Source organism: Topomyia yanbarensis, chromosome 2 (genome assembly GCF_030247195.1).
Source record: "Topomyia yanbarensis strain Yona2022 chromosome 2, ASM3024719v1, whole genome shotgun sequence".
Taxonomy (NCBI): domain Eukaryota; kingdom Metazoa; phylum Arthropoda; class Insecta; order Diptera; family Culicidae; genus Topomyia; species Topomyia yanbarensis.
In genome coordinates this window covers 410,643,234-410,660,603 of record NC_080671.1, presented here as the reverse complement: position 1 = coordinate 410,660,603, position 17,370 = coordinate 410,643,234, and the positions used below count along the sequence as shown (strand labels likewise).

The 17,370-nt window shown below is 41.2% G+C and overlaps 1 protein-coding gene across 1 annotated transcript; it reads right to left on the bottom strand.

Annotated features, from left to right (window-relative positions):
* Nucleotides 1-15,570: 15,570 nt before the first annotated feature.
* LOC131685067 (uncharacterized) lies at nt 15,571-17,110 on the bottom strand. The gene is made up of 3 exons (XM_058968474.1): nt 16,700-17,110; nt 16,423-16,631; nt 15,571-16,359 (listed from the first exon to the last, which is right to left on the bottom strand). Exons 1-3 carry the CDS (start codon nt 16,968-16,970, stop codon nt 15,604-15,606), a joined length of 1,236 nt encoding a protein of 411 aa, XP_058824457.1. The 5' UTR covers nt 16,971-17,110; the 3' UTR covers nt 15,571-15,603.
* Nucleotides 17,111-17,370: the final 260 nt, after the last annotated feature.

Genomic DNA, 17,370 nt, shown 5'->3' with positions numbered 1-17,370 from the left:
GGGCTGCCCCTTGTAGTTTTTAATATAATTTTTTTCGTTGTGACTTTTCGTGCAACTATGTTCAAACCAAATGTGTAGGTACCAAAACTACATAATATTGTCGAAGACTGTATGTTAAAATACACATTCGTTTCAAAGTTATTGAAGATTTTTACAATTTTTACACAAGCTTCAACTACGTCTAAGAAAGAAAGGTGCACACCAAAATGCACGAACAGGAACTTGTTTCACTGTCTAAACTATGTACAATAAAGCTAAGAAGATTTGGTGCGTGGCACTCTAGAACCCTATGAATAGGCTCCACTGTCTCCCCCCTCTGGGAGGAGACTTCACCAAACCCCCTTTGGCAAAGGGGTTCACAACCTCCATCACCAAACTCATGTTTACAGTGTTCTTATTGTTTTCCGTTTTGTTCCCACGAATAGCTGGAGAAAGAAAGTCAACACTGTCAGAGCCTCGCTTGACAGGGTAAGGGCAAAAATAATGTGGAGTGCGCCCTGGTGCCCCACAGGCTCCGAGCGCGACTTGGTATTTGTCAACACTTCGGATCCCACTTCTTGTTTTACGTAGAGTTGGGGTTCCAAGTGTTGATGCCCCCCCCCCGCCGTTCATCCCTCGGCAAGGGTCGCGTCACACCTTGGTTTAGGTCTTAAATTTTACGGTTCAGGTTTTAAGGGTCGCCCGTTGGCATCTCCTTCCGATGCTGCAGCAGAAGGCTGTTAGCACTCAGCCAACGCAGGTATAAAGATCAAATGTCATCAATAGCCTCACGAGAAGGCATGAGATAGGAAACTTGTGAGTACGATGTTATCTCATCATTTGAAAGCACAACTGTTGTTAGTCGCCTCTTACGGCATGGGTAACAGAAACTTAGTGGGTCAATTCTACTGCAAGAGATTTCAGCCTCCACCGGTTACCACAATGCCAAAAACCATGGTATGCACCTTTGCAGGCTAACCAAAACCAAACTAACCAAATTTTCAAATTTTGTCCAGGTTTTCAGGAAATCTGCCATTGTGCATACTCACAAAATGATAATAGCTTTAAAATGTTAAGAAAATTAAAGAGGCTAAATCCCTCTGGTATAACGACTCGCTATCTAACGTTTGTTTGCCATTTATCTGTTAGTGTCACTCCGATCGAGCGCATACCTGTTAAAAGCCATTGACAGGTCTTCTACTCGATTGGGATGACACTGACAAAAGAATGAACAAACGATAGAGATGGCGAGTCTTTATACCAGAGGAATTCAGCGTCTTTAACTGAAACAACAACCAACAGGTACCCACTTTATGTTAATCATCAGTTGCCGGAAACAATTTCGAAAAATTAATGCATTGAATGTCACTAAGCAAATTCCACATTACTAATCTTTGAAACGCATACCCTGTTTGGGCAATCATTTCCCATGCTCATCGAACTAATTACAGCCGTGCACAGTGGTTGAAATATGTAAATTTACCCATTTAATTATTTTACGGTTAAATTATAAGGTTTCGAGTTTTGGGTTCATTAACAATTGAGTTTTAAAGAGTGTTTAGAATAACGTCACATAACGATGAAACGGCTGTAGTTAGAGAGTTTATATTTTTAGCTGAATTGCTAAACAAGCCTTTCCTAGACCTTTTCCGAAGACTCAAGATATCTATCTTCGCCCAATAAAAAGTAAATTTGCAGAAATTCGTTTTGGAACATGGCTGTCTACTTCTAAAAAATCAAACGAACAGTTTCGACAACTAACTTTAAGGTTTAGAAGCAAAATAATTAAAGACACGTATTTACACATTTCACCACTGTGCTGTGGAACTAATGGGAAAGTCATGATATTGGGACATGCATTATTTAGGGGTAAAAAATTCATTGATGCCATGAAAGGGGTACCCTTCCTCACCCTTAAGTAGTTTGTTCCGAATATCACACCAATAATGTCGCTTTCTAGCGTTAGAAGATTCATACACTTTTTTACACACAGCGACTCAATCTACGACGTGTTCCTAATAAACCACACAGTTTTGAAATTTTTCGGTTTGACCATCTACAGCGTCGTTGGAGAACCGAATAAATACCGGATAACAATTATTTATGTTTATTTATGTTTTACGTTTCATTGGTTACTCTGGACAGATTAAAATCTACTGGCTCGAATATCATGGATGGTGGAATAAGGTCTAGTTTACTTTCTACGAGCATCTACATCTCACTGCTATCGATGGGAAACTATTGGCATTATGGACAAATTTGGACGATATTGCAAAAATTGGATAAATTTGATGCTCGGGTTAGTTTAATTCAACATATTCAATTTCTTCATCATTGAGATTGCTTTTTGTAGGCCCGTGCCATGAACGCAGCCATGGATCACAGCCACGAGAAGCGAAGATTTTTCCGAATTATTTCAATACTACTCGCAGCTTTAATCGTTCTACAGACCTCCGTGGGCATACTCCTGTCGTATACCTTTCCCCTCCGAATACACCTTTACATAACGATTTCATTACTGTTTTTCAACATCCCGTACATATTTATCAAACACAATATCTTCCTTATTTGTCAGCTAGTATACTGTCGTCTGAATCACGCTAACAAGACGTTTGCAGTACATTTTGTCCCTCAAAACAGACCTAGTCTTATGTTCTTGAACGAACTCCCCACACCCCGCTGCATGTGGGACAAAACGACAGTTTTAGATCAGCTTTCGATTCAATGGCACAGCATTGCCGAGCTGACAAGTCTGGTGAGCCAGGTATTCCGGGGACAAATCATCTTCGTCAGTGTGGCCGATACGCTGCTGATGACGTTCAGTTTCTTCACCTTCTACCGTGCCGTGGCCAGTGAAGATGAACACCTTAAGTTAATAGCTATCGCATTTTTGCAAAACAGTACCTTTCATATCTTGCTTCTGGCCGCAATGATTCAGATGTTTGATGCTATCAAGAGAGAGGTCGGTAGGCCTTAGGATATAAGTTAATTCTATACACTTAATTGTTTCTATTTTTAGGCTCAAGCGACAGCAGTTTTGGTTCACAAAGCTATTCGGGAGGATGCTAATGTGCGAATTCAGGAGGAGTTGGTCAATTTTTCCCAGCTACTGAATCACAAACCTGTCGTGGTCACGTGTGCCTTGTTCGACTGTGATTGGACTATGGCAAGTTGGGTAGTAATGAGCTGCTAAAAATGTTTTCTCTGTACTAAGCGTCGAACTGTTTACAGATAATCGGAACAATCACATCGTATCTTGTGATTTTAATTCAATTTGATGTCACCGCTGCACCAACTACGATTGGAACAAATTCTCTTGGTTTCAACTAAAAGAATGCATACGGGCTGTAAAAGTTAGTGTAGAGTCCGAAACATTCGACATACAAGTGTCAAACTACTGGACACTCTTGAAAAGCGAAAAAAATAGAGATAACGGTACCACTAGCGACAATCCTAATCTTGTGTTCTGTACCTACTAGTTTTATACGTGATATTAGTAACAAAATATATGTAACAGAGTGGCAAACCAACACATGAAAGAAACCTCCCCCACAAGGGTGTCAACCTTGGAGGGGTGTTGAAATCTTGATCTACAATATATACGCGAACGGAGGTCTTAGTGGAATGTACGTAATATTTCAAAGGTTTTCTTCTATTTAATTCCACTATGTTTTTGAAACATAGTGGAATTAAATAGAAGAAAACCTTTGAAATATTATCTTGACCTACTTTATAAAAAGAAGTGTGAATAAATCATAAAATAAGTTATGATAGGAGTGCCATTTCCAGGCGCACACTAAACTACTGTTCGAAAATCGATCTGAAAAGAAAGCCAATGTAAAAATGTAAACATCAAAGAAGCGCAGAACTGAGACTCCAGCAATGGCGCCAATAGAGTGCGCTACGGCCCTGTCGTTCCCATTGAAATGTATTCGCAATAAATGGTGTTATTCTTAAATATTAAGTTGAAAAAAGAATAAAACTCGAATATGTTTGAGTTGCACGATACGAAAATTTCAATTAAAAAATTACAAAAATTGTTGCAAACTTTATCGCTCGTTTACTCAGTTTCAAATAAACACAAATGGCATAGATATGTTGCAGTAAAGCAATGCTCAAAGAATCCGGTATCGGTATCGGGAGAAATTCCTCCGTCGGGGAGCTCTCAGTCGGAGTAGGGTGAGTTTACCGTCAGATACTATCCGAGTAGATAGCGATAAGACTGGGACTGACACACGGAATCAGTAGCCAAATGGCTCATGGAATGAGCATCTAAATGGCTCACTGGGATGAGAGCTAAGTGGCGACGTAATAGAAGAAGACAAGAAGCAAGAAAAGAGTCTAGAGTTAAATTTCAAGGACCGCGTGAGGCTCCGAGGTAGAGCAGAAGAAAGAGAGGCGACGAAAGCACAATAAGCCCCCCACGATTAGACTAATCTATCTATAATATGCCTGAGGTTCTGCAGGGAACGTCATTCCTAACAAGACTTGTCAAGTTAGTATACCTTTAAATGAGAAAACAGCAAGCTGCATTGTGAGGTAAAATTTGTCGGTCCTCCTAATTCACGAATGAACAGTGTGTTATAGTAGTGAATGAATTGCTAATAAAGTTAAAATGATATACAACTCAACCAAAAATTGATCCACTGGGTTCCTGTTACCATGTCGTAAGAGGCGACTTAAAACAGGAATCCTCAAGCCAAGGTGTTTCTCCGTGCCGAGGACTGAATGGCTGGCAGGACTAAAATATGACAGTCGCGTACGGAGTGTCGTGGGTCTTACACTTGCTGTGCTAAACGAATCTCTGACACAATGGACGTTTGTTTCTGAGCAAATCGTGGGATTCAAATGATGGTCATGTCCCTAATACCCATTTCGGGGTTCGCTACAGGGATTATAAGCCAACGTATTTCGTATCTTCTAGCTGCTATACAACAAACGCTGATGATGAAATGTGCAGTGCTGTGAACGAGTCTGAAACTATCAGTAACACAACTTAATCTTTAGCATAAACGTATAGCAACTATGAATCTAACCCGGCTTGTGAAGGAAGGAAAAGATTCCATAGCTGTGGTTCAAGAACCGTATTTCCATAAATGGAACTTCTATGTTGGAAAGCTACTTAACCTCGTCTTTGTAGCTTTCAACAAAAATGGCTTGACAAATTCACGTGAAATGCCTCGTACATGTGAGAATAGTCGCAATGTCTTATATTCGATCTCTGATGATTTCAGAAAAGGTTGTATCATACTGCGGCAGAAATGGGCTTCTCCTTATAATCGGCAGTGATGCAAATGCCCACCACATAATTAGGGGCAGCTCAGATATCAATTTGAGAGTCACCGAATTAATGGAACACTTAAGCAGTACAAATCTGCACATACTTAATATAGAAAATCACCCAACATTTGCACGAGCTGACAGAGAAGAGGTGTTAGATATAACTCTCTGCTCCGACTGTATTACGCATGATTTGGAAAACTGGTTCGTACCGAACGAGCTCGAACCGTCGTTATCTGATCGTAAGTACATCGTCTTTGATTATTTAAGCGTCTCGCTTAAATAATCAATCGTCACATATCGTAATCTAATAAATCTACGAACTGGGACCGCTACGAAGCGGGCTTGGCGACTAGGTTTCATGTGTATCTTCGGACGATTGAATCTCCAAGTGACTTGGATCAGGTCGTGGATAAAACAAGCTCATCAACAAAATGTGATTCTTCGGGTTAACACGTTGGCCATTGACTTCCGGTCTTTCCGCTTAAGACCAAGTATTGGTGATTTATTTATTTATTTATTTATTCTTATTTTTCATCTGACCTGTGTTGGTCTACATGAAATGTTTCTAGAATGGGAAAAGCCCATTTCAGGATATGCTTCAGAAGCAATCCTCAAATGGGCGTAAAAACCCATCATCTTTTCAAATTTTTCACAGTTGATTACAATGATTTTACACTACAATTAAACTTAATCACATAGTACACAGTATTGCAAGAACAAAAATTACAAATATTACAAAAATGGAATCTTAAAATCTAAGTCAACCTTCTTAGTCTATTTTTGAAAATATCACAAGATACAGAAAAGTCAAAATGGCCATAAACACTATTAAAAACATTACACATCGCCCTAATGGGTTCGTTTTGACCGTACTCGGTGCGTTGAAACTCGAGTCTTAAAAAGTTATGCGATCTGAGATTTCTAGGGGGCACATAGATATTTATTTGTGAGAGAATATCTGGAGCATCTATTTGACCAGTTAATATCTTCCCAACAAATACTGCTCTAAATGTGTTCCGCCTTTTCGCTAGGGTTTCCATATCGAGCAGACGACAGCGATCGATGTACGGTGGTAGCTCTGCTGGGTTACGCCATGGGAGAGTTCTAAGAGCAAAACGGAGGAATCTTGCCTGCACTGCTTCTATTCGGTTGATCCAAATGTTCGTATAAGGACACCAAATGGGTGCTGAAGCTTCCAGGACAGATCGAACTAGTGAGAAATGGAGTGCCCGTAAACAATATGGATCAGTGAATTCTTTGGCGATTCTTATTATGAAGCCGAGGTTTCTATTTGCCTGTGCTATAACATGAGAGTAATGATTTCTGAATGTCAGTTGTGAGTCCAGGAGTACTCCGAGGTCTCTGATAACTGTCATTCTCTCTAGCGATTCCCCTGAGATGGTGTAGCTCCAGAGTATTGGATTTTTCTGCGAGTAAAAGATATTATGGAACATTTGGCCACGCTGAGAGCCAGCAAGTTGCGACTACTCCAATTACAAAAAGCATCTAAGTGTCGCTGCAGTGCCACGCAATCTTCTATTGACCGCACAATGAGAAATAGTTTGAGATCATCAGCGTATATAAGTTTACACCCTGGAGGTATAACATAGCAAACGTCATTGAAGAACAACGAAAAAAGCAACGGTCCTAGATTGCTCCCTTGAGGCACTCCCGACAAGTTAATGAAGCTGTATGATTCGCTATTTCCTAATTTTACAGATAGAGAACGATTTACGAGATATGATTAAAGCCACCCTGTGAAATTTGACGAAGCGTCCAGCCGCTTTATCTTTGCCAGTAGAAGAGAGTGATCTACACGATCGAATGCAGCCTTGAGATCCGTGTATACAGTATCGACCTGAGATCCAACTTCAATATTTTTAATACAGAGCGAAGTGAATTGGGCTAGATTAGTAGTTGTCGATCTGCCTGAAAAAAAGCCATGTTGATCCTTCGATATGCATGCTTTGGTCTTACGAAACAGCACGTTTCCTACTAAAATCTCAAATAACTTTGATCCAGCGCAGAGTGAGGATATGCCACGATAGTTCGCAATATTTTGCTTATCACCTTTTTCAAAAACGGGAAACATAACTGATTTTTTCCAACACACGGGAAACGCCGATTGCAATAGTGATTGATTGAAAATTAGCCTTAAAGGCGTACACAATGCGCTTGCGCATCTTTTCAGTATAATGGAAGGAATACCATCTGGTCCTGCTGATGTTGAAGACTTTAGCTTTCTCATGGCAGTTAAAATGTCTTCGTCAGTAAATTGGATATTACCTACATTAATTACATCATGAGGGACATTCTGAAGGCCATATTCCACCTGAGTGGAGTTAGCCGAGTCCTTTTGAAACACACTCGAGAAATGTTGAGCGAATAGGTCACAGATGCCGCTTGGAGTGCTTGATGTTTCACTTGCAAGGAACATACTGGAGGGAAGCCCATTTTCTTTGCGTTTTCCGTTAACGAAAGACCAAAACTGCTTTGGATTTTGTTTCAGGTTTGATTGGGTTTGTGCTACGTGTCCTGTATAGAGGAACCGATTATATGTCTTGTAACTGTTGCTAGCTTGAATAAACTCTCGTTTTGTAATGTGGTTTCGTCGGCTGGTGTAATGCCGAAGCGCAGCTGCTCGCAATCTTTTCAGCTTACGTAGCAGACGATTGGACCATGCCGGTTTTGGTCGAGGACGTGGTGCGGGAACTGTTATTCTGAATAGCTGTTTCAGGACCAGTGAAAGTTTTTCTACGGCAACATCTACATCGATCGCGGAATTTAACAAAGTCTCCCAATCAATTGCCTGTAGTGAACTTTGAAGCCTAGAGACATCAGTCTTCGAAAAGTTCCTGACATCCAGAATTTCGTCAAAAATAACCAACTGGGGACAAATCTGCGTTACTAGAAGAGGAGGATGATATACGTCACAGGCAACTAATGGCTCAGGGGCTTCTGAAACGGCGCAGTTAATAGAAGCTTCTTCATTTACGAACAGGAGATCCAGGGTTCGATTTCGTCTGTTATTTACGGTACACATTTGCAGCATGTTCAATATAGACATTCCGTCCAATAAGGCAATACTCGCTCTCGAAAAGATAGATTCAGAAGGATCTGGAAAGGCATAACCGGAGGGTGTAGTCTTCCAAAGAAGCCCTGGCTGATTATAGTCACCAAACAGTAGATGAGCCATGTTGGGTTGAATGGAAGTTGCGATATCAAGTGCTGAGTCTATGTGCTTCTGAATAATATCTATATCACTTGCGGAATCAGGGGGAATGTATACTACGCCTACACAAATATTAGTATCGCGCCCGCGAATATCTACCCACAGTTGTTCGAGATCGTTACTATCCGTTTTATGTTTGGACGAGAGCCGGTTGGACACTGCAATAAGCACACCACCACCACGTTTTTTCCCTGTACTGTCTGGATCGCGATCTTTACGGTAAACGGCGGTACACTTGGGCCGAATAACTGGATCGAATGGATTTGATCATTCAGCCACGTTTCGGTTAGAATAATGACATCATATTCGGCCTCTGAAACAGCGACGAACAACTCGTCAATTTTTGTGCGTAGTCCTCTCACGTTCTGGTAGTAGATACTAAGTTGTTCCTCCAGATAGTGTCCTGATGGTTGAGCGGTAGAAAGACGAGCGGCGATGGTGGTGGCGTCTGGCTGTAATAGGGGTGGATTTTCAGCGGGAGCAGCATCTGTATGTCCTACTTCGGAAGAACATATACATTCATTGCATTTACCTGTGTAAACAAAAGCAGGAACTTCAAATTGCTCTAATTGTTTTAGACTGCTGTTATCTGATCGGAGCATATCGTAGTCTCTGCTTTCAGATTTTGTTGTCAACATACAGGCGTCGGAGTTAAGCTGATCACGTCCGTTGGTAAGCTGCAATTGTAGATCTGGCCGGGAAGAGTCGCTGCCAAGTTCCGTGGCAAGCAGATGGGCGTCGGTGATGGGTTCTAGCTGATTGTGCCCATCGGCAAGCTGCAATTGTGGGTCTGGCCGGGAAAGGTCGCTGCCATAGCATACAAGTTCCTTAGAAAACAGATGAACGTCGTTGATGGAATCAGGCTGATTGCATTCGTCGACAAGCTGCAATTGTGGATCTAATTTAAGGTGCGCAGTATCGTGAGTAGCTTCGGGAGGACATACACCCTCCTGATGTGGAACATTTGCTGAAGGTGAAAATGCAGCTTCGGAAGTCAGCTTCATCCAGTTGGGGCACGTCAGGCACGCGGTGCTGATAACGTTCAATAAAGATTCATTTCGCAAAACAACTAGAAACATGTGCTAGATTGTGGCACCGCAAAAATCAAGATCCCTGTGTATATGGATAACGGAAACGTGGAAGTCAAATTACATGATTTGGCTCCACGTACTTGCAAAGTGGCCATTAAAAGATTCATGTCGTATTTCGGAGAAGTGGAGTCCATTACGGAGGACACGTGGAGGAACTACTTTCCAGGTGGTGTTTTTGTAGTGAGAATGCGGGTAGACCAACCCATTCCCTCCCACCTTACCCTGCAGTACAAAACAGAAGGGAGTGATACCATTATACAGCGAAGTCTATGTACATATCAAAGACAAACTAACATGTGCCAGTTCTGCGAACAAACGGCACATTACGGACAACCCTGTCCAGAAACCGCTAAGAAAAGCTCATCTGCAGAAAAAATGCCAACACTCAGTCTCCGATATTATTCCCTGAGCCACAAATGGTTGCCAAATTTGTGGCTGCTGTTCAAGCAATAACGACAACTGCGAAAGCCGCGTCAAGTACCACAAACTCAACAGCTAATACCATCAATGAGGGAGCTACTAGCAATAATGGAGGGTTCACGCTCGTGACCCGAAAGGGAAAGAAGTTCGGAACAACACCTGATCGCGAACATCAAGGCAGTAGCCGCGATGATAACCCGGACATATGCGACGACGACAGAGATATGAATGACCCCCATGATACAGTTGACGTGGATGCAAATATTTCCCCGACACTAAAACGGATCTCCGCGCGCAATGGCAAGTCGCGCGTACAGGATCGGTTAGATTAATATTATATTAAATGTTCATTATTTTTATTTTTACATCATGTAAATATATAAAAGACCCGTGGCTCCGTGAAGCTAACGCCTTGAACCGTGGCAAATAAACGAATTAAAAAAGAATATTAAATTTGAAATGCACAACTTTAGTTTGGAAAATTCTTGCGACATCTAAGGTAGGGAAAGTGGACATTGATCGTATTGTCACACAATTCCTATTATCACCTTTCTCATTTGAAAACGTTCGTTGGTTTGATCAATTCGAGTTTAAACATGAGTATTTCATAACCTTCAGGATACTTTTGCAGTTTCATAGAAATGAATCAATGAGAATGATTCCAAGTTACAAGCGTGCCATGGATTAAATGTCGAGTAATTATTGAAATAGTACTGTATACCCTCCTAAACAGGACCAAAGTAAACCAAACATCCTACTTCCAAATCAACAGTCAGCTCCAACCAGTGACAAAGCATATACCGAACAATAGCTACTTACAAAACCAACCAAACTATTATTGTACAGTTCTATGTTCTCACTGTGTCATGTTTTGTACAGTACATATGTTTTCAGTTTAGTTCTGCCGAAACGAAATAAATACCAGCCAATAATAAACGGAATTAATGAAGTCAATTTAATGCATAATCAAATTACCTTAGGATAATCTATGGTGTGTGATGTTTATGTATTCATAGCAAATTGATGCAGAATTGATGATAATGCTGATAATGATACCAATCAAAGGACGAAAGATCTAACATCATACTGGGGACACGAAAAAGATGTTCAAAATATCAATTACTGTGAATTCGTTAGGCGAAGGTTTAGTCCAAATTTTTATTTAACTTACGAGTTATAGTTTTGTTTATTCTATAGGAAATAAATTGAAGTTCGAATCCGATTTCCTGCCTCGAAAGGGAAATACGATTTGCAATTTTTCAGTTTCAAACTCGATCCTGGATTTCAAAATGTTCGTCAATAAATTTCAATTTCATGAAATTCAACATTACCAAAATATCGTTTATGAGTAATTAAGATACAGCTGCATGACCATCACTACTGATCCTGAAAATTCCATCATTGGAATTTTAAATTGCTGTTGTGATGCTATGTAATCGACAATAAGCTATAAATGTTGCTAGACTTCCACACTTGATTCAAATCATTTTTCCACCTGGTCCAAGGTAGGCTCACGAGAATTCTTCCTGTCCAAATTCCTCCGTCAAGTGAAAACCGTCCCCGAGCGTGGAATGGACAGCTTTCGTTCGCTGTTTCTCTTCAATAAAGCGATCGGTTTCGGTGCCTACACCTTTCGACTTTCCGGCTCGGAAGAGACTGGTGCAATGGTTCCGATCTGGACTCGCTCCGGACTGGCGCTGTTTGTGGTGAATGTGCCCTTCTACGTCTTTTTCGCTATCCGGAATGTCAACGCACCGTACCTCACCAGCGGTTCACCCCTCATGGACGCCGGTGGCCAAATAATGCTGGAAATTGGTTACGTTTCGTTGCCGGTCGCTCTTGTGCTTCGGCTGACAAAAAGGAATCTTCTGGGAACGATTTTGAGTCGTCTGCGGTGGATCGATTTGCGAATTAGTGCGCTGGGAATTTCCATTGACCACGATTTCGAGAGTCGTCTGCTGGTGTTCTGTGCCATTTTCTACCTGGTGGTCGTAACCGTGGCCAGCTTGAGCGCACTGGTGCTGCTAGGGGACTTTTTGACCGTTCTGTCCTTTTACGGTGGAAAGATCTATATTAGCTACGCAGCCTCGGTGATGGCGACGAATGCGTTCGTGATGGCACTGGTGCTGCTGAGAAGAATTTGGTTTCTGGAAGAAGTGCTGAGGTAACCGCAAATGAGGCTCAGTTCGACTCATTCAATTTGCATTGAAATGTTAATGTAAATTTAAAGCTTTTGTATGTAATTTTACCAGTTGAAGTTAAAATACAACATTTTCGTCATTTTTTGATACGATGATTGTTATTTTTGATCAAATTTCAATTTTGTTCTCTGATTACAGACAAGATTTAGGTATACACAAATCATCTAAAGTGAAAATATCTCGAGCTAAACATAGCCTGGAGGAGCTGGACACTCGGGTATCAACCGTAGCACAACTTTACGATGATTTGTACAAATTATCGAACAAAATAAGTTCACTGATATTTATAGAGGTATGTTCTTCAAATACCGATCCGCCGATAAAATGATCCTGCAAGGGACTCGCATCGTCGTAGAAGTAATTGAAAATTAACCATCTGCTCACTTACAGATACTATTCTACTGCACCATTGTGGTAACGTATGGCATTTTGTCCCTCTTCGCTGCCTATCGGGCAATTCGCACCGGCCAGAAGGATAACATTGCCCACAGCGGAATGCACACCATCTGGTGGTTCGAGTACTGCGGTATAGTAATAGCGATTCTCGCAGTTTGCAATGCTTTGAAGCAGGCCTCTCAAGACATACAGTCCGTACTGGGAGAAGCTCTTACTCGTGAGGGAGTTGGGATGGTTGCAGTAAAGGTGAGACAGCTTGTTTATACGAAAATCCAATTGAATTCTATATTCATTACTGGTTTTATTCTTTCAGATCCGAGCATTGATGCTTCAAATTAAACACAATACTCCCAGAATCACGACCTGGTTTTTCGAGGTTGATTTGACGGTGTTCTATAACGTTAACAAAATTTTGTGCACGGAAAAACACCTTTCACTACAATACCTTCAAATTACAGATGATTGGCACAATGGCATCTTTCCTGTTTATGATGGTGACTTTCGACAACTGAAGGCATCCGGTGCATCTACAGAATACACATATTTTTGTTCGTTTGTTTGCTTTGTCGAATTAATTGATTGTGGAAGCAACTATTTCCGTTCTACAGCGAATATTTGCATTATCAACTTGGAACGAATACCGTATCGTTGTTTGTGTATTGCCCGATGTTTCACTTCTATTTCTGGAATATCTCACCTGCTCAACCGACGCGAGATTATGAATGTATTGGTAATCGGAAATATTGATGTAGTCGAATTTCAATCGCAAACCAGAGTTATGACAGTGATAGTAAACTATGCGTTTGTGGCAAGGGTTACCGAGACATCGAGCACGTTGTTTGGACGTATTCAGAATGGTTTGGGTCAGGTCCCGCTCAAAAGAGGAGTTTGGATTGATAAATATGGAAGTATTAGCTAATGTGGGACTCAGAATCTGGCGTCATTTACTTTTTAGAGGTGGGACCTTCATATTTCCGATTTTCCGCATGCACCGGCTATCGAGTTCTTTTCGTATTCGGCATGAGTCAAACGTATCGTTAGGCATAGCAATGCTCGGATGCTTCTTTTTATTACGCGCCAATAAAAATGACGGATTTCTCTGCACGCCGGCTCCGTATAAAACTGAGTTCGTTCGTGTTCGTTCGTGTATTTCTAAAAAATAAAATGCAAATCTAATAAAGATGTGACATGGTGATAATACAAAGAATCGCAACTAAACTCATTAAAAGAATATCTTGTCCATAATTATTTTGCTTCATATCTTGATAAATCCAGTGGAAACAGGAAAACCGATTCCTAATCCAAAAGAAATATGAACTATTTCCTTTAAGCGAAGTTACTGAAAAACGCCCCGAAACTCTGCGCTCAGACATCATATGGTAAAAGTTAAATTTCAGAAAAAATGCAAAGGAAATTTAATGAAAAATGTGCTAATATCTGAAAAACGAATATCATCGATTTCCTATCTACTTTCATATTATTCCAAAGGACCTTTCATGTTCAATAAGATCATTATCATTGTAGCAATCGAACAAGCCGGATACTCCGAATCACGCCTATATCCTAAAAAGATACAGTCGATTGTGCGTTACTAAAACTGGCAGAAATTTGGATTTAAAGTCGATTATTGATCAAGATTAATAGTGACATCATTTCATCAATATTTCAAGGATAACAGTTTTATTGTCGCTGAATTTTAGTGCGAAGAATCGATAAAAAATATTTGTTGATGGTTGGTACCTTAGTTAGGCGTACAACCCACTACTGCAACTATTGGTACACCTCAACTATAGGAGCACCCACCCTAGCGACTTATTAGGCAGTCGTGTGATTTGGACATAAATTAATGTTTAACTTTCTACATAAAATTTACAAAAAAAACTACAGACAATTAGAATAACTACAAAATATCTGCTGTCGAAAAAGTTGCAGTATAATTGAAAAATCTGCAGATTTGCAAACATTTCTGAAGACCTGGTATTCCTACCAGGGAAAACTTTACATTTCCTATGACGCTAACGACATTGCGTGACAAGTATTTTAAACTGAATAGAATATCCGCTAAATCTGCTGCTGGGAAAAGTTTTCAGTTTTATAAAAAAAAACAATTGTTAAAGCTATGAATATAGAACTCTTGAACATGCCTTAAGATAGGCTGATCAATGGTCAATAGCATCATACATAATAGGGAATATAAAATGTTGCGTTCAAACTGATATTATTTGCACCAACCTATCCGCCAGTTTTCACATAACAATCGATGAAAAGTATAAATTTAGAATCATCGGTAGGTTTTGCAGCTGTTTTAATCCTAGCTCTATGAGCGGGAGATAATGGTTGTCATTGGAGATTGCCAGGTATAGCGCAGGGAAGCAACTTGGGACCGTCGATTTTTTTGCTCTACTGCAATGACGTGTATTTAGGGCTGAAAGCTCCTCGCCGGTCCTGCGCAGAGGATCTCAGCATGAAACTTGATGGCGGTGTAACGGTGTAGAATTGCGTGTGTGCAAATTGAGGATTGAAGGCAACACTGCCAAATGATTTTGTTGAAAATGCTTGTAATAGAAAATCTGTATTTGTCTGTGTTCAACAAAGAAAAGGAATTTTGATGATTGATGCCCGGTTAAAATTTGAAACATTGTCTACAGTCAATTCAAATATTAAAAAAGGAATTTGAAATATTGTCTACAGTCATTTGAAGTATTAAAAAAGGAATTTAAAATGAGAACTGATTACCTTTATAAAGTAGTGGCAAGAGCAATCCCAAGTAGTAAACCGAAAGACATTCAGTTCGCAAGTATAATTTCGAAGCATTGCTGTCGGAATGCTCAACAAAAGCATCACCCGTCGTACTGATTAGGTAGGTATGTAACCCAAACAACAACTGTGTAATGATCGCAAACAATTATTATTTTTTGAGCGGCAACATTTGAATTCTTGCGATAAGCCACATGAAAAGAATCACACATAAAAGCGTTTGAGCATCATCCGAGCAAATCATTTATTTCGGTGGTTGATAGTAATGGGTCTGTACGAACGGCATCTTCGCAACCTGACTGTGGTAGAACTTGTCCCGTACCTTCAGCATAACTTCCGTTCCCACTTTTTTCGACACTTCCCGAATATATCCGATCGCGATGTTGAGCTGCAAGCAAGGACTCGGGCAACCGCTGGTGATTTCGCCAATTTTATGCTGCTCGTTGTCGTAGATTTCTACGTGCTGCCGGGCCGGTGCCGATCCGGGGGACATTACGAATCCAACCCGGCGTCGGGTCACTCCGTTTTTTATCTGATTCAGGATGATGTCCGAGCCGGGGAAATTGTTCTCCGCACGACGCTGTTTTGCCACTAACCATAGTAGACCGGCTTCGACCGGGGTTGTTGTTTCATCGATATCGTTCCCGTACAGGCACAGTCCAGCCTCCAATCGGAGCGAATCTCGAGCACCTAGACCGGCTAATTTTAGTTTACCGATTTTGGAATCCAACAGTGCGGATACGATTTCCGTTGCTTTGTTGGAAGGGATTGAGATTTCCATTCCGTCTTCCCCCGTGTATCCGCAGCGGGTGATGCGGCATTTTTCCACTCCGGCAATAGTGTCGCTAATTGTGTTCATGAAAAACAATCGTGAAAGGTCGGTGGTACACAGCTTCTGTAGAGTTGTTACCGCGCTTGGCCCTTGAATAGCCAGGAGTGATTGCTCGTCACTGGGAAGAAACGATACCGAAACATCCTTCCCGTTGGCTTTGAAAGATGCCTGCAATGGTAAACGTATAATGATTCAACTGATCACATAGTTTGATTCAATAAATACTCTTACCACTGCATCTAACATAACGGCCATATCCGTTTCCTTGCGAGATGCATTGGAAACGACATAAAGCGTATCGTCCGAGACTCGATTCACAATCAGATCATCCAGAATACCACCTTTCCCGTTGGTAAACACGGTCAGCGTTCCGGTACCATTCTTCAGTCCCTTGATATCAGCGGTGCAAACCGATTCGAGGCAGCTAACGACATCCTTGCCTGTAAAAAGCGGGAAAAAGTGCTAATTGACCCGTCTCAATCTCTTATCAGTGAACAGCCAGCCAAACCTCTCAGATAGGTCTGCTGCATGTGAGACACGTCGAAAATCGAACCATATTCTCGGGTGTACAGATGCGACTTGATGATACTCTGATCGCCGTACTGAACTGGCAGCCAGTAGCCGGCAAAATCGACCAGCTTTCCACCGTTATTTTGATGAAATTCGTACAGGGCTGTTTTGCTCGGTTCTTTCTCGGTGGAGGCAGCCCTTCGAGTGATTGTTTGCATCGCCACGTAACATTGCCGCCGGGGTGATCGCCTTGCCAAAACAGACAGCATTGCACAAACGTCGTAAGAATATCGAGCCTAACAAAACAAAAACCTACGCACTATAAAACTACACGGCACTACTGATAGGAGCCAATCGATGTGATCACTCTCACTTTCGGTTGGACACTACCGTTCCGAACTGCTGCGAGAAATGCTCGTAAGCCGGCCATTCGAAGCCGCTTATCAACTGTAGATTACGACTTCAACGAGTCAGGGTCATCAAAAGAGAACAAGAAAGACGGCTCGATAGGAACCAACTCGGATCGGAAAACGAAAATAGCGTTACACACAGGAACTGATTCTATACAGTCGTGCTGGGTAGGTATTGCGAATCTATTGTGAAATTTACTATGTTGTTTTGTAGCTGTGCGCTAAAGTTTAACAAACCTCGTTAGAAACGATCAGTGGG

Coding starts and splice junctions, on each gene's coding strand:
- LOC131685067 (XM_058968474.1), bottom strand. CDS start 16,970: ATGCTGTCTGTTTTGGCAAGGCGATCACCCCGGCGGCAATGTTACGTG. Junction 16,632..16,699: donor GCAGCAGACCTATCTGAGAG/GTTTGGCTGGCT, acceptor CGCTTTTTACAG/GCAAGGATGTCGTTAGCTGC. Junction 16,360..16,422: donor CCGTTATGTTAGATGCAGTG/GTAAGAGTATTT, acceptor TTACCATTGCAG/GCATCTTTCAAAGCCAACGG.